We start from the raw sequence: 24,424 nt of genomic DNA, 5'->3' as shown, positions 1-24,424 counted from the left end.
GTGGTCTGAAGTCCATCAGCATGGTCACTTGTCGCATCCCTTTCCGTGTACATCCCTTGAAATGTATGTTGTAATTTTCTCAGTTTACTCTATCAGGGAGCCTATTTTTTTTATTTCGTATTGGGTTGCAATGAAGTGTCAAAATAGTAAAAATAAAATAAAGTGTAAAAATAGTACACATCACACTACAGAGCAGTACATGGCACAAGGCAGTTAGTGGCTGACAATATTCTATACAGATGTGCAGAGATAATCCTAACTTTGAGCATCATGGGTAAATCTTTGTATTTGCCTACGTTTCATTTCAATAAAGGACTTTTCTCCCGACCAACATTTAAAGGGCCACTAAAGCCAGAATCCAAACAAAAGACAGCAACCTACACAACGAAACAGTCTCTTTATTTGCTCTCATCAGATACAGTCCTGATCAAAAGTTTAAGACCACTTGAAAAATGGCAAAAAATCATATTTTACATTGCATCTTAACAAGGTTCCAAGTAGAGCTTCAACATGCAACAAGAAGAAATGAGAGTGAGACAAAACATTTTTTGAGCATTCAATTAACTGATTATAGCGATTAAACGGAAACAGGCTGTTTTTCAGCTGATCAAAATTTTAGGACCACATGCCTTTAAAAGGCCAAATCTGTGCAAAGATGTGGATTCATTGTCATTTTCTGTCAGGTAGTCACACGTTGTGATGGCAAAGGCAAAAAAACTCCCTTTTTGAACGTGGTCGGGTTGTTGAACTGCATAAGCAGGGTCTCTCACAGCGCGCCATCGCTGCTGAGGTGGGACGCAGGAAGACAGTCATTTGGAATTTCTTAAATGATCCTGAGGGTTATGGAACAAAATAGTCAAAAACAATTTTATCAGCACTGAGCCGGAGGATCCAATTGGCTGTCCGTCAAGACACTGGACGATCCTTGACCCAAATTAAGACCCTTACTGGTGCTGACTGCAGCCCCATAACCATCAGACGGCATCTGAGACTGAAGGGCTTCAAAAACAAAAAACGTCTTCAAAGACCTCGTCTCCTTGAACGCCACAGAACTACTCGTTTGGACTTTGCAAGAGAGCACCAAACATGGGACATTCAAAGGTGGAAGAAAGTTTTATTCTCTGATGAGATAAAAATTTAACCTTGATGGTCCTGATGGTTTCCAACGTTACTGGCATGACAAGCAGATCCCACCTGAGATGTTTTCTACGCGCCACAGTGGAGGGGGCGCCATAATGGTCTGGGGTGCTTTTTCTTTCAGTGGAACAATGGAGCTTCAGGAAGTGCAGGGGCGTCAAACGGCCGCTGGCTATGTCCAGATGTTGCAGAGAGCATTCCTCATGACTGAGGGCCCTCGTCTGTGTGGTAACAACTGGGTTTTTCAACAGGACAACGCTACAGTACACAATGCCTGCAGGACAAGGGACTTCTTCCAGGAGAATAACATCACTCTTTTGGCCCATCCTGCGTGTTCCCCTGATCTAAATCCAATTGAGAACCTTTGGGGATGGATGGCAAGGGAAGTTTACAAAAATGGACAACAGTTCCAGACAGTAGATGGCCTTCGTGCGGCCGTCTTCACCACTTGGAGAAATGTTCCCACTCACCTCATGGAAACGCTTGCATCAAGCATGCCGAAATGAATTTTTGAAGTGACAAACAATAACGGCGGAGCTACTCATTACTGAGTTCATGTTTTGGAAGGTGGATTTCTGTTTTGGGGGAGGGGGGAGGGGGGGGTTAGTTTTTTATTTTTTGGAGGTGTGGTCCTAAACTTTTGATCAGCTGAAAAACAGCCTTTTCAGTTTATTCGTTGTTTTCATTAAATTGAATGCTCAAAAAATGTTTTGTCTCACTCCCATTTCTTCTTGTTGCACGTTGAAGCTCTACTTGGAATCTTGTTAACCACTTCCCATCTGGGCCCTTTGCCCCCTTCCTGACCAGGCCAAATTTTGCAAAACTGACATATCTCACTTTATGTGGTAATAACTTTGGAACACCTTTATTTATCCAAGTCATTCAGAGATTGTTTTCTCATGACACATTGTACTTCATGATAGTCATAAATTTGAGTCAAAATATTTCACCTTTATTTATGAAAAAATCCCAAATTTACCCAAAAATTTGAAAAATTCGCAATTTTCTAAATTTCAATTTCTCTGCTTTCAAAACAGAAAGTGATACCTCATAAAATAGTTATTATTTAACATTTCCCATATGTCTACTTTATGTTGGCATCATTTTGGAAATGTCATTTTATTTTTTTAGGACGTTAGAAGGCTTAGAAGTTTTTAAGAAAATTGCCAAAACCCACTTTTTAAGGACCAGTTCAGGTCTGAAGTCACTTTGTGGGGCCTACATAGTGGATACCCCCATAAATGACCCCATTGTAGAAACTACACCCCTCAAGGTATTCAAAACAGATTTTACAAACTTTGTTAACCCTTTAGGCGTTCCACAAGAATTAATGGAGATCAAATTTTTAAATTTCACTTTTTTGGCAGATTTTCCATTTTAATCAATTTTTTTCTTTAACACATCGATGGTTAACAGCCAAACAAAACTCAATATTTATTACCCAGATTCTGCGGTTTACAGAAACACCCCACATGTGGTCGTAAACTGCTGTATGGGCACACGGCAGGGCACAGAAGAAAAGGAACTCCACATGGTTTTTAGATGCCATGTCCCATTTGAAGCCCCCTGATGCACCCTTACAGTAGAAACTCCCAAGAAGTGACCCCATTTTGGAAACTAGGGGATAAGGTGCCAGTTTTATTAGTACTATTTTTGGGTACATATGATTTTTTGATCATTCATTATAACACTTTATGGGGCAAGGTGACCAAAAAATTGGTTGTTTTAGCACAGTTTCTATTTATTTATTTTTACAGCGTTCACCTGAGGGGTTCAGTCAAGTGACATTTTTATAGAGCAGATTGTTACGGAAGTGGCGATACCTAATATGTATACTTTTTCTCATTTATTAAAGTTTTACACAATGATAGCATTTTTGAAACCAAAAAATTATGTTTTAATGTGTCCATGTTCTGAGAGCTATAGTTTTTTTTATTTTTTGAGAGATTTTCTTATGTAGGGGCTCATTTTTTGCGGGATGAGGTGACTGTTTTATTGGTACTATTTTGTGGGACATACGCGTTTTTGATCACTTGGTGTTGCACCTTTTGTGATGCAAGGTGACAAAAATTGCTTGTTTTGACACAGTTTTTTTTATTTATTTTTTACGGTGTTCACCCGAGGGGTTAGGTCATGTGATATTTTTATAGAGCTGGTTTTTACGGACGCGGCAATACTAAATATGTCTATTTTATTTTATTTTTTCTATTTTTAATTATTTTTTTTTATTCCTTACTTTTTTTTTTTTTACATGTGAACCTTTTTTTTATTTTATTTTTTCAACCCTTTATTTTATTTTTATTTTATTTTACACTTTTCGTCCCCCATAAGGTCATACAAGACCTCTGGGGGACATTTACGTCACTTTTTTTTTTTTCACTGTTGATTTCTCCTGTAACTGGGGCTGACATAGTAGCCCCAGTTACAGTGGAAATGCACCCCTATAGAGGCTGTACAGCAGTAATCCTGCGCTGTACAGCCTCACAGCAGGGCTGATCGAGGTCTCTGAGAGACCTCACACAGCCCCTGCACTCTCCGGTCCCGGCGGTCACATGACCGCCGGGCCGGAACAGGAAGCGCACAGCGCTTCCTGCTCTGCAGACACAGCGCTCGGTGAGCGCTGTGTCTGCAGCGATCGTGAAGGCAGGGACACCTGGGCACTGTCCCTGCCTTATCTCTGGGTTGCCCTGCTGTCACTGACAGCGGGCAACCCGATCAGCAGCTGCACGATTAGCATGCAGCTGCTATTTCTGACAGGACGTTTTAAAACGTGCTGTCAGAAATAGACGTCCACCCATAGGACGTTTATATCCTATGGGCGGACGTGAGGCGGTTAAGATCCAACCATGCTAAATAGGATTTTTTGACATTTTTCAAGTGGTCTTAAACTTTTGATCAGGACTGTATCACAATTGCAGACCATGAGAAAAAAACTAGAAAAGCAGTTCACTGTTTTCCCAGGCTGCAGCCAAGTCTCTTCCCCCCTCCCTCTTCCCTCTGATGCTAGTGCACATTAGCCTGGATATTTCGGAATAGGGGGCTGGGTTTAGTGTGGATAATTTGTCTACACAGAGAGTGCGGCCATTTTGTTGGAAGGAATCTCCTAGTTACTAATAGTACAAACAGTACCAGCTATAGAACATACAGTCGAATAGCTAATCTGCCTAGTTATGCTGTAATAATCCTTCCCTTCACTGCATAATTTTGCAGATTTGCTTTTCAGCAGCTTTGAAAAGCTGGGTACCACGTGGTGGTATGCTGGGGATCAAACTACATATATAAGATACTTTCACGGTTGTCCTGATATTACATTTAGGATCTGTGTAGTAATAAATCCCTTCATATAGTTAGACCAGCTTGCCATTCAGGATCCTGGAAAAGCTGAGTGACAACACTATTCAGCTGTATTGGTGACAACAGCTTATATTGCCTTCATACGTATGAAAGATGCACACAGCATATCAGGGCGGCTTTGTGTGTATTTTATATAACCAAATGTGCCCCCATCACCACCCCACAGATTCTAACCCAGCATATAAATCCCCAGCATTGTTGGAGCCTGGAAAAGCTGTGTAAGAATCCCAGTGAAAAAATCCTCCATACTGTAGCATAGATGGACAGACAGATTGATCATTCAGAGTCCTGGGTAAGCTAGGTAGAAAATTAATGATAACTCCTGTAAAGCACTGCACTGTTGGTGCTATATGACTAAAATACGTTATATGGACCTGTAATAGGGACTGCTCAATAATAAGTCTGCCTAAGTAAATCCTTCTCCTTACTCCCAAATAGTGCCATAGCTAGGCAGGTTTGCCTCCCATGGTCCTGGGAAAGCTGGATTACTTGCAAGTTGAAAGGCTACCATGACATGGACACTGTGTACAGCTCCACAAAATTCCAGTTCTCCAGCACTGATTCATGTAAGGTTTTCCTAGATAGACCGTGAGAAATCCCTCCTGCCTATATAGGCAAACTTGACATTCGGGCACCTGGGAACGCTGGGTAGCGTTTTCTGTAGTGCCAGTCTCCTGGCACTGTGTGGTATTCCTGCACACATACACGGAAGTCTTTATAAGAAGCTGCTAAAGTTTTGCAGCTTCCACCTCTTTTCACAGTGCTGTGAATGTCTATTTAATTGAATGCAGTGTTAAAGGGGTTGTCTCACTTCAGTAAATGGCATTTGTCATGTAGATAAAGTTAAAGGGGTTTTCCAAGATTTTTATTTACTGATGACCTATGTGACACTGGGGACTTCCACCGATCAGATGGCAGCAGCTTGTCCTAGTCCAGTGATGTCACGTTCATTGCTCACGTGGCATAGGAGCAGCTCGGCTCTATTGAAGTGAATGGGGCTGAGCTGCTGTACTATGTACAGCGCTGTGCTTGGTGAGCTCACAGGGGCGCTGCTGCCTTCTCAAAACAGCTACTCGGTGGGGGTCCTGGATGTTGGACCTCGTCCCCCACTGATCAGGTAGTGATGACCTATCCAGAGGGTAGGTCATCAGTATAAAAATCTCAGAAAATCCTTTTAATACAAGGCACCTACTAATGTATTGTGATTGTCCATATTGCTTCCTTTGCTGGCTGGATTCATTTTTCATAGTTACAACCACTCTGCAATCCATCAGCGGTGGCCTTGCTTTCACAATATACGAAAAAGTGCTGGCCTTTCTGGTCGCTGGAGCCATGAGAGTGCATAGGACAATGCTTTTTCCTGTAGTGTGCAAGCACGGCCACCATTAATGCAGGGTGGTCGTAACCATGGAAACGGAATGTGTATAATGCAATGGAAATATGAATCAAGCCCGGAAGGAGACAGTATGGGAAAATCACAATACATTAGTGAGTGCCTTGTATTAAAAGGGTTATCCCATAATTAATGTAAAAAAATGAAAATCGGACATCATATATATAGTACATGACAATCTTTCTAACAAAGCTAGAACCAGCCCTGTACCTCACATGGATCCAGAGATCTCCCCACTCATTGCTCTGCTAGATTTATATCAAGCTGACAGCTCAAGGGGCGTGTCTTTTCTGCTGCAGCTCAGGGGACGTGTCCATTCTGCTGGGGCTGTCCAACCTGCGGCTCTCCAACTATTGTAAGGGTCCATTCACACGTCCGTTGTTTCTTTCCTGATCTGTTCCGTTTTTTGCTGAACAGATCTGGACCCATTCATTTTCAATGGGTCCTGAAAAAAAATCAGACATTGAGCTGTCCGTTTTTTTTTTAGGACCCATTGAAAATGAATGAGTCCAGATCTGGTCCAGATCTGTTCAGCAAAAAACGGAACAGATCAGGAAAGAAACAACGGACGTGTGAATAAGGCCTAAAACTAAAACTCCCACCATGCCCTGCTGTAGGCTGATAGCTGTAAGCAGTCTAGGCATGCTGGGAGTTGTAGTTTTGCAAGAGCTGGAGAGCCGCAGGTTGGCCATTCCTGCCCTAGACGGTATTAGAGGGTAGTATTAATTCCTGCAAGGAGGGAGAGGGAACACGGTACATAACCTTAACAAATGATGACAAAGTGCCTAGTGCAATAAATAGTAAATGGAGAACATCAGGGAATGAATAGAAGAGTTATACAGACCAGTGTGGCTTGTACCCCAACGCACGTTGCGCAGTTCATTTCCTCAGGGGATCCTCTCCCCCTTGTTTTCACTATGCAGGAATGAATACTACCCTCTAATACCATCTAAGGGTGGGAACTATACTTTAACATAGGGTTAATAACACGTGACCTATATACTGTGGCTCTTTTTTCTGTATATGCTACTGCTGCAGATTTTATATTTGTCTATTAATGGTTTATGTAAAAGTGTATATTTTGATTAACTTTATGCTGTGTACCTATAACTTTGGTGTGGATTTTCTAGAGTAGTGTGCACAGTGGTTACCTACTGGAGCTAGTATAGGTTGGTGTGACAGAAATTGACCTGCGGTGTGGATTATTTTGAAACTGCAGTATATTAATTTATGTCGACAATTTAGTCATGGATTATTGCGGATTTTCTCTATTGAATTCAGTAGGGAATTCAAAATCCGCAATAAAGCCCAATTGTTGCATATTTTGCTGCAAATTACCCCTGAAAAATCTCCAAGTCCAGAGTAAGTTAAAAAAAAAAATATTAAAATAAAAACGCTGTACTCCTCTCCTGTGACAATATTTCTCTGGTCATCCACCAGTCTTTGTAGACCCGGGCAATAACAGACTATAGCGGCCACGTGAATGGACCCAAGCTTTTCATCATACCAACAATTTGATAAAACCATAATACCCCTTTAAGTTTGATTGAAGCCTGATGCCATTTCCATCACCTAGTGTATGTCATTTTAAGGTCCTGTACACATTAGCAATAAAGTGGTGCATACAGATTTTGGGAATATCGCATGGCATTATTCTGGATATGTGTAATATTATACATCAGTCACATGTTTAGCCGCTTGGAGTGAAGCAGCCAAATACATTAATGCTTACCCGGTCTATGACATGACAGTTTATCAATACACACTGAAGCTGGGGGACACTTAGAGAGAGCTTTAGAAGACCTGCCAATCCTTTTATACAACTATATATAGGTTTGTAGAAACAATTGATCCATTATATTTTTCAATTTCTTTATTTTTTATTTTTTTTCTCCAGGACGGTGAAGGGCAGACACCGTTACATTATGGTAGGTGGGATTTTCCTTTCTTTACTTTCTATGTACCGGTCTCGTCATTACAGCATGTGTATAGGTTACTGATTAATCGTAAAAAGACACTGACACATGGAGAGATTTACTAACCTTAGTATTAAAGCCCAAGAATTCTCTCCTAAATTGTTCCAATTGTCTTGCCTGCTTTTAGGCTACTTTCACACTGGCGTTTTAGCTTTCCGTTTCTGAGATCCGTTCAGGCCTCTCACAAGCGGTCCCAAACGGATCAGTTTTGCCCTAATGCATTCTGAATGGAAAAGGATCCACTCAGAATGCATCAGTTTGCCTCCGTTCAGTCACCATTCCGCTCTGGAGGCGGACACCAAAACACTGCGTGCAGCATTTGGCTGTCCGTCTGACGAAACTGAGCCAAACAGATCCGTTCTGGCACACAATGTAAGTCAATGGGGACGGATCCATTTTCTCTGGCACAATAGAAAACTGATCCGTCCCCCATTGACTTTAAATGGTGTTCAAGATGGATCCTTAATGGCTATAGAAGACCTAATACAACCGGATCCGTTCATGACGGATGCATGCGGTTGTATTATTGTAACAGAAGCGTTTTTGCAGATCCATGACGGATCCGCAAAAAACGCTAGTGTGAAAGTGGCCTTAGAAATATTTTGTGCCTTGTGTGGCAAAGGATACTGGCTTAGGGCTCATGCACACGAGTGTGTGTGCCCCATGCCGTTTGTGGATGCGGGCCCATTGATTTGAATGGGTCCGTGATCTGCAAGAGACCGCAAAAAAAAATATAGGACGTTCTAATATATAATATATATATATATATATATATATATATATATATATATATATATATATATATATATATATATATATATATATATATATATTTTTTTTTTTTTCGGTGCGGAGACACGGAACGAAATCCTACGGAATCCCTTTTGTAGTGCTTCTGTGAGCTTCCAATCCGTGCCTCCACAGCGTATCTTGCGGATTGCGGAATGGGTCTGCTTCCGTGATACGGAGTGCACACAGCCAGTGCCCATATATTGCGAACCCGCTGTTTGGAGTTTTCAATACGGGTACAGGGCAAACACGCTTGTGTGCTTTAGCCATTACTGAGATAGAGGTGGGACTTAAAAGGGGTTTTCCCATCACAGACAATGGAGGCATATTGCTAGGATATGCCCCCATTGTCTGATATGTGCAGGTCCCACCGCCGGACCGCATCTACACTGAGAACGGAGCGGGGAAAGGTGGTGGAGGGTGCACTGCGCATGTGCAGCCGCCGTCCATTCATTTCTATGGGGCCGACTGAAATAGCCTAGCCAGTGCTCGGCTATTTCTGTCGGTCCCATAGAAATGAATGGGAGTAGCGGCCGCACATACACAGTGCACTCCTATTCATTTGTATGGGAAGAGCGCTTGGCGGTGGCTGGACCCTGTGAAACCCAGGGTCCTCCAGCCATCACTCTCCCCACCCTATTCTCGGCGTAGGTGCTATCAGACAATGGGGTCATATCCTAGCGATAATCCCCCACTGTCTGTGATAGGAATATCACTTTAAAGGGGTTATGCTATGATTGATGTAAAAAAAAAAAATCAGACATCATATAGTACATGACAGTCTCTCTCTAACTAAGCTAGAAGCAGCCCTGTACCTCAGAGATATTCATTGGACACATTGCTGTGCTAGATTCTCTTCAGTCTGACCGTTCAGGGGATGTGTCCTTTGTCAGGGTGTGTGTGCGCCATGTTCCCTCAGCAGCACAGTGGAGAAGGAAGCAGTCCCTCCCTCCCCCCTGTGCCGCACCTGAGGGGTTAACTGCCATGGATCGTAGCGCCCTTTCATAGAGGCCGGGTGCCGCCGCCTGTATTTGTATTAATGGGTTAGTTATCTTCATTGGTGGCGCAGTGCACCCTCCAGCCCCCCCCTTCCCCCCCAACCCCAGTATTAGTCATTGGTGGCAGTGGCTACAGGGTCCCCTCCTCCTCATTGGTAGCAGTGGCAGTTCCCATCGGACCCCCAGCAGTGTAATCGCGAAGCTCCAATCAGTTACCATGGCAGCCAGGACGCTACTAAAGCACTGGCTGCCATGGTAATCTCCCTGCTGCTGTGTGCACAAAGCACAGGGCAGCAGAGAGAGTGTGAAGTCCTAGTCAGCCTAAGGCTACTTTCACACTAGCGTTCGGGGCGGATCCGTCTGATGTTTCATCAGACGGATCCGCTCCGATAATGCAGACGTTCGCATCCGTTCAGAACGGATCCGTCTGCATTAAAACTTAGAAAATTTTCTAAGTATGAAAGTAGCCTAAGTGGATCCGTTCAGACTTTACATTGTAAGTCAATGGGGAACGGATCCGCTTGAAGATTGAGCCATATGGTGTCATCTTCAAGCGGATCCGTCCCCATTGACTTACATTGTAAGTGTGGACGGATCCGCTCGCCTCCGCACGGCCAGGCGGACACCCGAACGCTGCAAGCAGCGTTCAGGTGTCTGCTCACTGAGCGGAGGCTGAGCGCTGGCAGGCGGATGCATTCTCAGTAGATCCGCCTCCACTGAGAATGCATTGGGGCCAGACGGATGCGTTCGGGGCCGCTCGTGAGCCCCTTCAAACGGAGCGCACGAGCGGACACCCGAACGCTAGTGTGAAAGTAGCCTAATAGAGATCTATCAGGGTGAATAGGACAAGTGATTAAAAGACCCCAGGTTCTAGCCCCTAAGAGCGGAAATAGTTAAATAAAGTTTTAAAAAATATATATACCAAAATATTAGGTATAATTTATGAATCGCCCCCTTTCCCAATTTTACATATGTAATATGTCTATTTATTGTTTATATATTTTATATCACCATGTCCGAAAAGTCCAAACTATTAAAATATAAAAAAATATCTCCTATACCACATAGGAGATATTTTTGGTGGTCACACGTGCTCAGTTTAAATCTTCATATTAGGGTTGTCACTATACCAAAATTTTGATTCGATTTCGATACCATGTGCAAAAATAAAAAACAAAAAAAGCCGCGTGCATTCCACATTTTATGGAACGTCCAGCCCAAAATAGAACAGTCCTATCCTATTTTTTTTGGGGGGGGGGAGGGAAACAATGTAACTCAAAAAATGACGAATCACAGAGTTTTTTTATTTATTTATATTTTCTGTTACGGCGTTCACCACGAACGCCGTAACAGAAAATATAAATAAATTAAAACCTCAGATTCGCCATTTTTTTTTGTTACATTGTCCCCCCCCCCCCCCCCCCCCAAAAAAAAATAGGATAGGACTGTTATGCACGCGGCTTTTTTTGTTTTTTATTTTTCCGCATGGTATCGAAATCGAATCAAAATTTTGGTATAGTGACAACCATAATATGAAGATTTAAACTGAGCACGTGTGACCAGAAATCAGAGGTGGACAAGAAATCAGGAAAAGCACAAACAGCAGGTGGCGCTATACGGATGCATTTTACTGAATAGCTATGCTTAATTTTTAATTACATGCAATTACTAAAGTATTCAGAACCAGGTGGTGTTTTAAAAAAATGTAGAATGTTTCGTGGCACAACTCCTTTAAAGAGGATGTGTCGCTGGCGTTTCTTTTAGGTTCATGGGTTCCCTGTTCCTAATATACGCAGAGGGCATGATCTCATGCGGTAAGGCATAGCTCACGATGACCCTGCTTTCTGCATACTTACTCCGAGAAGATGCCATTCTGACTCTGCCCCCGCTTATCAGACAGCGTCAGGGCCATGCACAAAACTCCGCTGGAGAACAGTGCTCGCAGGGGCCCCCTTGGAAAACCACTGCCCAAAATGTACGGGGGCTGTATCTCAGGAACACTAGGTGGGCCCGTAAACCTAAAAAAAACTCCAGGAGCATTCACGGGAGCATTAAGAATCAAGGGAAGTACTGGATTTAATTTTTTCAAACTGGTGACAGGTTCCTAAGATGACCTGCCCATTTTAAGTTGTGCAAAGTAAATCAACCAACAGGTGGTATAAATTTAGACAAAAGTTTCTAAAGATGCTCCATATTTATCATCCGACATCAGCCATTGTGATAGGCACGTTTTTAGACTAAGTTTACACTGTATAAATATTAGGATTAGTGACTTTGCCCCATTTGTACAGGGGAGATTTGGGTCTCTGCACGTTTTGAAACACAATCCATTTCCCTTCCAGATTTTGGTTTTGTCCTGTTATTTTTTTACAAAATGTGCAAAAATGCTACAGTTTTGACAAAAACAAAAAAACACAAACCGTCATGTTGTGCAAACCCTTCCTTGTGTAATGCCCTCTTCAGGGAACTGGTTTTGGGTTGGCGTGTTTCTGCAGTGGACCCTCAGAGTAACATCTGCCTGCCCCTAAACTCTTTGTGCGGGGCAGATCCTTTAGCTTGAATTATCTGCAACCTGACAGCAAGAGGTAATAACAAGGGTCAGGCACCCCATAAAAGGGTTGTAAATCCATCTTTCTCGCTTGTGCCTGTCCAAGGTCAGCATCCAGCTCCCCTCCCTCTCTGTTGCTGCCTCCATTCTGAAGATGCCCTGGAATAGGGGTGTAAAATACTATTTCCAGCATCTCCCAGTGGAAATCAGTCGTCTTCAAGCAGTGGGAGAGGTTGGACTGGGAACTAGACCCCATCTGGTGCAGGGAGGAGGCAGTATACATCTCTGCTGTCATCACTCTGAAAAGAATTGCAATCAGGATGTTAAAGTGGTTGCATCGCTTAGAGGAATCGCAGTTACCGTGCTTCCCAAAAAATATTTGCACTCCTATTAGAGATGCCTTTTCAATATGTCATTTTGTGAGCATTGAGTTATAGACCTACAGATACAGTGATATAGAGATGGAGATTTTATATATATATATATATATATATATATATATATATAATCTCTCTATCTATCCACACACCTCTCCTAAAGATAAATGGATGATAGTGGTGATTACGGTTTGTCTATACCGTAAGCTTTATGAAGCTTCATTCACACATTGATATAAGCAGTGAGATTGGCACATGCGGCAGATCGCTTCCAGTTGTTGCTGCATTAGTAACTATCTAGGCAATAAAAAACATAACTTAAGTAAAATTATGGATTTTCTCACACCTACATTCTTTCTACTGACGTTTATAACTTAAAAGTGCAAAGAAAAGACGAAAAAAAATGGCAAAATTGATCTTAAAAGTATGTTATTTTAATAGTTTAAGCAGTTGTCTCACCAGAAACAACCTCTTACAAAATGCAGCCCGGCTGATTATGCCAAGGGAAAAATGTGACAAGGCAGGAGTTTTCCCCTGAAGCGGTCACTTCTAATATGTCCTAATACAGCATACAGTTACATAGTAACATAGTACATAAGGCCGAAAAAAGACATTTGTCCATCCAGTTCGGCCTGTCATCGTGCAAGTTGATCCAGAGGAAGGCAAAAAAAAACTATAAGGTAGAAGCCAATTTTCCTCACTTTAGGGGAATAAAAAATTCCTTCCCGACTCCAATCAGGCAATCAGAATAACTCCCTGGATCAACGACCCCTCTCTAGTAGCTATAGCCTGTAATATTATTACACTCCAGAAATACATCCAGGCCCCTCTTGAATTCCTTTATTGTACTCCCCATCACCACCTCCTCAGGCAGAGAGTTCCATAGTCTCACTGCTCTTACCGTAAAGAATCCTTTTCTATGTTTGTGTACAAACCTTCTTTCCTCCAGACGCAGAGGATGTCCCCTCGTCACAGTCACAGTCCTGGGGATAAATAGATGATGGGACAGATCTCTGTACTGACCCCTGATATATTTATACATAGTAATTAGATCTCCCCTCAGTCGTCTTTTTTTCTAAAGTGAATAACCCTAATTTTGATAATCTTTCAGGGTACTGTAGTTGCCCCATTCCAGGTATTACTTTAGTTGCCCTCCTTTGTACCCTCTCCAGCTCTGCTATGTCTGCCTTGTTCACTGGAGCCCAGAACTGTACACAGTACTCCATGTGTGATCTGACTAGTGATTTGTAAAGTGGTAGGACTATGTTCTTATCACGGGCATCTATGCCCCTTTTGATGCAACCCATTATCTTATTGGCCTTGGCAGCAGCTGCCTGACACTGGTTTTTGCAGCTTAGTTTGCTGTTTATTAAAATTCCTAGATACTTTTCCATGTCAGTGTTACCAAGTGTTTTACCATTTAGTATGTACGGGTGACTTGCATTATTCCTTCCCATGTGCATAACTTTAGATTTGTCAGTGTTAAACCTCATCTGCCACTTATCTGCCCAAGCCTCCAATCTATCCAGATCCCTCTGTAGTAGTATACTGTCCTCTTCAGTGTTAATTACTTAACACAGTTTAGTGTCATCTGCCAAAATGGATATTTTACTATGCAAGCCTTCTACAAGATCATTAATAAATATATTGAAAAGAATAGGGCCCAATACTGACCCCTGAGGTACTCCACTAGTGACAGTGACCCAATCACTGTGTGTACCATTAATAACCACCCTCTGTTTTCTATCATTGAGCCAGTTACTTACCCACTTACAGACGTTTTCTCCCAGTCCGAGCATTCTCATTTTATATACTAACCTTTTATGTGGTACAGTGTCAAATGCTTTGGAGAAGTCCAGATATACGACATCCATTGATTCGCCGCTGTCAAGTCTAGAACTTACCGCCTCATAGAAACTGATTAAATTAGTTTGGCATGACCGATCCCTCATGAAGCCATGCTGATATGGCGTTATTTGCTTATTTCCGTTGAGATGCTCTAAGATAGCATCTCTCAGAAAACCTTCAAACAGTTTACCCACAACAGATGTTAAACTTACCGGCCTATAGTTTCCAGGCTCTGTTTTTGGACTTTTTGAATATTGGCACCACATTTGCCATGCGCCAATCCTGTGGGACATTCCCTCTCTGCAAATATCAGAAATAAGGGTCTGGCTATGACATTACTTAATTCCCTTAGGATACGGGGGTGTATGCCATCCGGTCCTGACGATTTGTCTATTTTACTTATTTTAAGTCGCTGTTGTACTTGGGTACTCCTGGGTCAGACAGGACACTTTTTTAATGGGGAATTTTTACATTCAACATTTTTCATCTGACAGTTTATTTTCCTCAGTGAATACATTGGAGAAAAAAATATTTAACAGCTTTGCTTTCTCCTCGTCGCTCTCTGCGGCTCCCCCCTCATTACTCTTAAAGGGCCGACACCTTCAGATTTATACTTTTTAACATTTATATAATTGAAGAACATTTCAGGGTTAGTTTTACTCTCTTTGGCAATTAATCTCTGTCTCTAGTTTGGCCGCTTTTATTTGTTTTTTGCATGTTCTATTTTTTTTTTTCCTTTATAGTTTTTCAGTGCTTTCTCGCTACCCTCCTGTTTTAGTGATTTATATGCTTTCTTTGTCATCTATTGCGTTCTTTACAGTTCTGTTTATCCACATTGATTTCTTTTTGTTCCTTAACCTTTTATTCCCATACTGTATGTACCTCTCACAATGAGATTTTAGGATGCTTTTAAAGATATCCCATTTTGTGGCTGTATTTTTATTTTTGAGGACTTTGTCCCAGTTAGTTAGGCCTATGGCCTCTCTTAGTTGGCTAAATTTTTGTTCCTCCCTAGAAACGCTCTTTTGAATGATAATTGGAAGGTTATTTGAGTTGAAACCAGATACTATATATCAGCTTGAATGGAGCTTAGCCGCGCCCAGGCAAGTTGATACTAGTCGTGACGTCAGTGGGCCGGCGGTAAACAGTGAGAAGGCCGCGGCGCTGCTGGAGCGCCGCTGCCTTCTCAAACAGCTGATCGGCGGGGGTCCCGGGTGTCGGATCCCCGCCGATCAGAAGCTGATCTATCCAGAGGATAGATCATCAGTTAAATGAAAGTGCAGAACCCTTTAAGTCAGAATAAACCTTTCCTGTTTTTGGTCAATTAGGATTACCATAATTTAATATTTGCCAAATGCCAGAATAATGAGAGAGAGAGAATGTTTTAAGGCATTTTTTTACTTTCTGCAGTGTCAAATGTTTTACATACACTAATTACTATGCCTTTAAACAATTCTGAACTGCCCATATGATGATGTCATGTGTTTGGAAACTTCTGTTAGGTTTGTTGGCAACATCTGAGTTAATTAGAGACACACCTGTGGATGTATTTAAATGCACACCTGAAATCAGCCAAGATATCAGGAAGAGAATTGTGGACTTGCACAAGTCTGGCTCAGCCTTGGTTGCAATTTCAAGATACGGTACCTGAAGGTGCCTCATTCATCTGTACAAACAATTATACGCAAGTACAAACAAGATGGGAGTATCCAACCATCATTCCGCTCAGGAAGGAGACAGGTTCTGTGTCCCAGAGATGAACGTACTTTGGTCCGACATGTGCATATCAACCCAAGAACAAAAGCAAAAGACCTTGTGAAGATGATGGCGGAAGCTGGTAAGAGTGTGTCAATATCCACAGTGAAACGAGTACTGTATCAACATGGGCTTAAAAGCGACTCTGCCAGGAAGAAGAGATTTACTCCAAAAGAAGCATGAAAAAGCCAGATTAATGTTTGCAAATGCACACAAGAACAAAGACCTACATTTTTGGAGACCTGTCCCGTGGTCTGACGAAACTAAAATTGAACTTTTTGGCCATAATGACCATTGTTACATTTGGAGGAAAAAGGGAGAAGCTTGGAAGCCTAAGAACACCATCCCAACTGTAAAACACGGGGGGTGGCAGCATCATGTTCTTGGGTTGTTTTGCTGCAGGAGGGACTGGTGCACTTCACAAAATAGATGGCATCATGAGGAAAGAAGATTATGTAGAAATACTGAAGCAACCTCTCAAGACATCAGCCAGGAAGTTAAAGCTTGGACGGAATGGGTCTTCCAAATGGACAATGACCCGAATCATACTGCCAAACTGGTTACAAAGTGGCTTAAGGATAACAAAGCCCTGATCTCAATCCTATTGAAAATTTATGGGCAAAGCTGAAAAGGCAGGTGCGAGCAAGGCGACCAACAAACATGGCTCAGTTACACCAGTTTTGTCAGGAGGAATGGGCCCAATTTCCAGCCAACTATTGTGAGAAGCTCGTAGAAGGATATCCAAAACGTTTGACCCGAATCATACAGTTTAACCCCTTCCAGACTGCCATACAGCTATATACGTGCTAGCTGCACATACCCCGTCAGGGGTAAAAAGCTTGGACAGCATACAGTGCAGTAATGCCGGCAAGGGACCAATCGGAGGGGTCCCTTGCCGGCAATCGATCCGATTTGGTATGCAGACTAACCAATCTGATCACGGCAACGTAAAAATGCCTGTTCCAGGCTCTGATCTGCGATCTGCAGATCAGAGCCTGAAATCGGGTAGTGTATGCTCGTGCCCCCCCCCGATCTGTGCGCCTCCAATCCCCCCATGAACCCATCAGCAGCGAGTGTCGGCTCTATGCTGACACTCTGCTGTAACCCTGGCAGCGGCATCCATGGGGTTAATAAAGGGAGGGGGCTCCCTCTCTCAACCATCGGGGCTGTGATGGCAGCGCCCGATGGCCATGGCAACCAGACGCTTTGCAAAGGCATCCGGTGTTGCCATCTACAGGACATCTGATAGTACAGTACAGCCATCAGGCCCACTGGCTCTTCAAGATCCAAGTGGGATTTGATTAAAAAAAAAGTGTGAAAAAAAAAGTTAAAAAATAAAAATGTAAATGTAAAATAAAATTGCCTTTTCCTATAAAAAAGGGAAAAAAAATAGACATATTAGGTATCACCGCATCCGTAGCAACCGGCTCTCTAAATACACATGATCCACCCGGTCTGATAAACGCCATAAAAAATAAAAATAAAAACTTTAAAAAAAAGCCATTTTTGTCACCTTACATCACAAAAAGTGCAACACCGAGCGATCAAAAAGAGGAACCAGACAGGGTTGTCCCCTATCACCACTGCTGTTTGCCTTAGCCATAGAGCCACTGGCCATGCGTATTAGGGCGGACCCGCAATATTATGGCACCCAAATAGGATAACAGGAGGATAGGGTCGGATTATATGCCGATGATATGGTGCTCTTTATGTCACAAACAGAATCCACACTCCCTAGGGCAATCGCCACAATTGAATTATTTAGCCGGTTCTCGGGATTGCGGATAAACTGGTCCAAATCGACTCTATGCCCTCTATACCAACTGGAGGATACGTTCAACTCAGGAGAATTGCCTATTGTGCACAGCTATAAATACTTAGATGTACATATCGCCAAAAATGTCACGTCCTTTCATACACTGAATATCCAGCCACTCCTAATGTATTGTAAGGAGAAATTCAGGGTATGGCAGAACCTGCCTTTGTCTGTGTCAGGGAGAATCAATCTGGTTAAACAGATTATCCTACCGAAGTGTTTATATATTCTACAGCATGCACCATATGCAGTTCCAAAGAAGTTCTTTCAGAACCTCAACTCGCTGTTGTCTCCCTTCATTTGGGGAACAAATAGACCCAAGCTTTCAATAACTAACCTATCCCGTTTTAAAAAGGAAGGGGGCATGTCCTTGCCCGATGTGCACCTATATTACTTAGCTGGACAACTGAGAAATATCAGATCTTGGTTAGCACCAGGAGGCGAACTTAGCAGGCAAGAGAAGCAATTAGCTGATTACTTGGGTATTGCTAATTTATGGTCTGTGTTAGAACAGCCTAGCCTATTCTCACGGAAGTTACTACCAATTCATAGGGTGGCTGTTCAGGTCTGGATAACTAGTAAGAGACTACACAATGTAGGATCAGATCTGTTGGAAACTCCGATTTGGGATAACCCCATGTTCCCTGATCTACTTACGATGCGAGAGGGGATGTTTTGGAAGGAACATGGGGTTATGACATTGGGCAATTTATATAGCAATAATGTTTTCAACGATTGAGTCCATGAGTCGTAGGCATGAGCTCCCTAGACAGGCATTTTATTGATTCCTGCAATTGAGACACGCCCTGCAAACCCACTACAGGGATTCCCCAATCTTACTGTCTACCTTTCCAATGATTGGAGTTATCCGTTCTAAAGGACCACGTGGTTTTATATCAGTATTGTATACTCATCTCCTAGAAGCTAAGCTGAAAGGTGTCCCAATTCAAGCATTAGATAGATGGAAAGCTAAAATTCCAGACTTAACTAATGACGATGTGGAAGATATTCTAGAATCCCCCCATACTAGTATCACCCGCCATAAACAATAAGTTTATCCAAGTTTGCATATTACATCAGAGCTACTTGACTCCGCTAAGACTAAATAGGATGGGTAGGCTTACTCACTCGGAGTGCCACAGATGTGCATCAGTGGATGCAGACTTTTGGCATCTTATCTGGGCATGCCCCTATATACATACATTCTGGGTGGAAGTAATCAAGTTGCTCACTGATCTCTTAGGCTGTGCAGTACCATTACACCCGAAGATTTGCCTCTTTGGAATATTAGATGAGACTGTTTACTCACATTATGTGAGGATATTCCTGAGGGAAGTATTGTTCCTGGCGCGGAAGGCGATAGCCATGAGGTGGATGGGTGACAGATCACCCACCCTAGCGCAGTGGAAACAGTTAGTCAATTCAGTCATACCATATGAGAACATAGTTTTTTAAAATAGGGGCTGCACGCCTAAATTTCTAAAGGTATGGGGGATATGGTGCGCATCTCCGAGAACTGCTTACTCAACCCACAGACTGACTGAGGCACTAAATGCAGAACAAGCTGAACAGCGGTGAATCTGAGTGTGGGGGAATAGAAAGTAGTGAATTAGATCAGCTAGGACAGGTATATGATATCTGTAAAGTCTTATTTGTATTTGTTAAGTGGACCTTTTTGCTTGATGTAACGACACAAATATGCAGATACAGCACAGGTGTTTATTGTTTTTATTTACACTGTAATACACGTCACATGTACTTTTTTTTTTTTTTTTAAGGATGTCACTGATGTATAATCAATATTGGATTATGTACTGAGACTGTCATTATTATTTGCTTTGTGTGTTCAATAAAGCGAATAAAAAAAGGCGTATGTCAAACAAAATGGTACCAATAAAACCGTCCCCTCATCCCGCAAAAAATGAGACCCTACATAAACTATAGGTCTCAGAACATGGAGACACTAAAACATCATTTTTTTTTTTTTTTTTTAAATATGCTATTATTGTGTTAAAGTGAAATAAATAAAAAAAAAGTGTACATATTAGGTATCGCCGCGTTCGTAACAACATGCTCGATAAAAATATCACATACCTAACCCCTCAGATGAACACCGTAAAAAAAAAAAAAACCTGTGCCAAAAAAAGCCATTTTTATCACCTTACATCACAAAAAGTGCAACACCAAGCGTATGCCCCCCAAAATAGTACCAAACAGTCACCTCAACCCGCAAAAAACGAGACTCTACCTAAGACAATCGCTCAAAAAATAATAAGGCTATGGCTCTCAGATTATGGAGACACTAAAACATAATTTTTTTTTTGTTTCAAAAATGCTATAAATAGTACCAATAAAACTGGCACCTTATCCCCTAGTTTCCAAAATGGGGTCACTTTTTGGGAGTTTCTACTGTAAGGGTGCATCAGGGGGGATTTAAGTGAGACATGGCATCTAAAAACCAGTTCTGCAAAATCTGCCTTCCAAAAACCATGTGGCGCTCCTTTTCTTCTGCGCCATGCCATGCGCCCTTACATCAGTTTACGACCACATGTGGGGTGTTTCTGTAAACCGCAGAATCAGGGTAATAAATATTGAGTTTTGTTTGGCTGTTAACCCTCAATGTGTTATTAAAGAAAAAAAAATGTATTAAAATTGAAAATCTGCCAAAAAAAGTGAAATTTAGAAATGTAATCTCCCTTTTCCTTTAATTCTTGTGGAACACCTAAAGGATTAACAAAGTTTGTAAAATCAGTTTTGAGTAACTTGAGGGGTGTAGTTTCTACAATGGGGTCATTTATGGGGGGGTTTCCACTAGGTAAGCCCCGCAAAGTGACTTCATACCTGAACTGGTACTTAAAAAGTGCATTTTTGGAAATTTTCGTAAAAATTTTAACACTGTCTTCTAAACTTCTAAGCCTTCTAACATCCTAAAAAATAAAATGACATTTACAAAATGATGCTAACATAAAGTAGACATATAGGGAATGTTGAGGGCAGTGTTACCAAATATTAATGAAATGTATGTAAACTTTTTTAAAAATGCCTTAAATCTTTCTTTCTTAAAAACATGTATATGTGTCTTTTTATATAGTGTATGTAAACTTCTGGTTTCAACTGTATATGGGCAGGAGTTGTCTTCATGAGACTGCCCCATTAATACATTTCAAAAGGACAGAGGTCTTTCTAATTTTCTCAGTGACTATAGAGGAGATATATCTTCCTGTGCCACTTTTGTGGCATAAAAAAGGCACAAACAGGTCTTTGACAGATCTCCCCCAAATGTCCCACCTACGGCCAAAGAGCAGACTGTGTGTGTTGTAGACCAAGAGACCAGCCATGTATGTATTATCAGGTTGGAGCTTTCCATTTCTTTACTTATTCTGTGTCTTATAATTTATCATTAAAGCAACATTTATTTCATGGCGCTGTCCATATGAAAAGGGGTATACATCTGAAAAAACAAGTAGATTATGAATGATACAGAAGGCCCTTCTTCTTTTTTTTTTTTTTTTTTTTTTTTTTTTTTTTTGTCAGATTTTTGGGAAATTTAACTACTGACTTCTCCCTCTATCCAGCCTAGTAGATGGGTGTTAAAACAGCAGATTTTTGGAAGCTGGGTATCCATCGATCTGTTGCACAGTGCCCCTAATTGTCCTCACCAGTAAATCTGTGGTGAGAACTTGTATAAATCGCCAGTGCAGAGAAGAGGGTTTGAGGAACAGAAATTCAGCTCTTCCATCAATTGCATGCAGCCATAGACTCAGTGCAACAAAATCAAAGCCAGTGCAACCGGAGTTTGAGCCTGCTCCCAGCAATTTAAACTGCAGTCATCTAAGGACTTTCTATGTGAAAAAAAAATAATCTTACAATCTGTATGGAATTGTCAGAGTAGTAGATATTATTTGTGACTTTCTATAACAAGTCCCTTCCACAGAGCAGATGTTAAAGGGAAATTCCCATCTCAGGCATTGGGGCTATATCCCTAGGACATATCCCAGAGGTGAAACCCGCACCTGTCAGACATTGGAGGCATATCCTAGCGATATGCCCCCAATGTCTGAGATGGAATTCCCCTTTAAGTGCACGTAAAGGGGGTTACAATTATGATAAATAATTGGTTAAATTAACAGAACACAAGATGGCCTCCCATCATTGGAAACTATGTAGATTTGTGTGCAACAAATACCATCATTGCATACCCTTATCTTTATTCATTAATTTGGGCATCATGGTGGCTCAGTGGGTAAGACCCAGCCAAGGACAACATCTGCGCATAGCATCTTAGGGTTGTTTCGAAACCAAAAATTTTGATTCGGTTTCGATACCATAAAAAAGTATTGCAATACTCGATACCATTCAATACCACGGCCAAAAAAGCCACGTGCATTCCACATTTTATGGAACGTCCGGCCCATAATTGAACAGTCCGATCCTATTTTTTTGGGGGGTACAAAGTGACAAAAAAAAAAATCGTGAATCACGCCGTTTTTATTAATTTTTTCTATTACGACGTTGACCGCATAAGACGCTTTTTTTTTTTTTTTTTTTTTTTTTTTTTTTTATAGTTTGGACTTTTCGGAAGTGGCAATATGTAATGTTTTATTTATATACTTTATATGTAAAATTGGGAAAGGGGGTGATTTATACTTAATATTTGTATTTATTTAATAACTATTTCCCCCCCTTAGGGGCTAGAACCTGGGATTTTTTAATCCCTTGTCCTATTCACCCTAATAGATCTCTATTATGGTGAATAGGACTTCACACTCTCCCTGCTGCCCTGTGCTTTGTGCACTCAGCAGCAGGGAGCTTACCATGGCAGTCAGGGCTTTAGTAGCGTCCTGGCTGCCATGGTAACCGATCGGAGCCCCAGGATTACACTGCTGGGGCTCCGATCACAACTACCACTGCACCACCAATTAGGAGGAGGGGAGTGGACCCTGTGGCCACTGCCACCAATGATTATAAAACTGGGGGGGGAGGGGGTGCACTGCACTGCACCACCAATGATTTTAAAGGGTTTGTCATCAGATTTAACCCTATTAAGCTAGCTGACATATGCGATGTGCTAATGTCAGCTAAACTTAACTAGTCTATTCCTACTTTTATCTATGCCCCTGTTACGCCAGAAATCTAACTTTTATAATATGCTAATTTGCTTGTAGGAGCAAGGGGGGGGGGGGGGGGCATTGTTCCTGCTCCTAGAGGTTCCGTTCTCCCACCTTGATCGCCTCCCTCCAAGTCCTGATTGACAGGACCAGGCACCGCTTGCATCTGTCTGCCAGCCTTGTGCTCTGGTGAAATCTCGTGCCATTCGGCGCAGGCGCAGTGAGGAAGCTGGCAGCCTGTGAGCATCTTTCCCTCACCGCCCCTCTTTCCTCATTGGTGGCAGCGGCACCGGGGGGGAGGGAGAGAGTGCTTCCTTCTCCCCTGTGCTGCAGAGGAGAACACGGAGCTCGCTGAGAGCAGCGCACTCAATGTTCTCTGATACTAGACTGCGCAATAGCGAAGCCTAGTATTGAAAAAAGGCAAATCCCGGTATCGAGGTCGATACCAGACAAAAGTATTGATTGGGTATCGAAAATTCGATACCCGAAACAACCCTAGTTGTATGTTCTCACTGTGTTTGGTTCGGTTACCTCCGGGTACTCTGGTTTTCTGCCACAATCCAAAATATACTGATAGGGAATTTAGATTGTAAGCTCCATTGGGGACAGTGAGTGACGATTATCTGTGAAGAGATGTGGAATATGTTGGCGCTATGTAAGTAATAAAATAATTAGATTGCTCTACCCTGCTGTTACCCAGTTTTTGGAGGAGAACATGGATTTTAATATGCATGACTTGTACAAGTGCATTGACGCGCCTGTATACTGTGGTTTGATTTTGTTTATTGAAAGATATGTGATTTATTGCACTTTGTATTACTTTATGCTCATATAAATGTTTTGTTCCCGACAGCTTCTGCTTGCGAGTTCGCAGATGTGGTGGACCTGCTCTTGGACCACGGTGCTGACCCCTCTCTTGTGGACAATGATGGTTTCCAGCCACATGAAGCCACAGATAAGAAAGAAATTTCAGATATGTTAAAGCAACATGCCACATTCGGGGAACATGACAAACCTCCAAGCCTTTTACAAAGTGCAAAATAAAGCTCAATGCAAGTTTACCCTTTCTGGCCCTCACATGTATTTTTTTTTTAAAAGCATACCTACTGTGTAAACTTCACCCCCCTCCCAAAAAAATAAAAATAAATCAATAATGCATGCAAAAATAATAAAACCTTTTAATATATCTTAAAAGAAAATTGCATATTTGTCCACTAATCAGATGGCACTTTCCTCCGATATGTGGATACAAGACTGTCTGTAACTGTACAGAAACTCTGCACTCTGTGCATATTGTGGGATCTGTCCGTTCTCCGGAGGAGGTT

At 41.9% G+C, this 24,424-nt stretch overlaps 1 protein-coding gene across 1 annotated transcript in view; it reads left to right on the top strand.

Annotated features, from left to right (window-relative positions):
* ACBD6 (acyl-CoA binding domain containing 6) overlaps positions 1 to 24,165 on the top strand; it is a 98,945-nt gene extending 74,780 nt beyond the window's left edge. The window contains exons 7-8 of the mRNA XM_040408229.1: positions 7,782 to 7,812; positions 23,953 to 24,165. Of these exons, the coding sequence (XP_040264163.1) occupies positions 7,782 to 7,812; positions 23,953 to 24,143 (222 nt within the window). The 3' untranslated portion in view covers positions 24,144 to 24,165. The remainder of the gene's footprint in view (positions 1 to 7,781; positions 7,813 to 23,952) is intronic.
* Positions 24,166 to 24,424: the final 259 nt, after the last annotated feature.

The sequence above is a fragment of the Bufo bufo genome, chromosome 9, assembly GCF_905171765.1.
Source record: "Bufo bufo chromosome 9, aBufBuf1.1, whole genome shotgun sequence".
In the NCBI taxonomy this organism is placed as follows: domain Eukaryota; kingdom Metazoa; phylum Chordata; class Amphibia; order Anura; family Bufonidae; genus Bufo; species Bufo bufo.
This window is presented reverse-complemented; position numbering and strand designations above follow the sequence as displayed.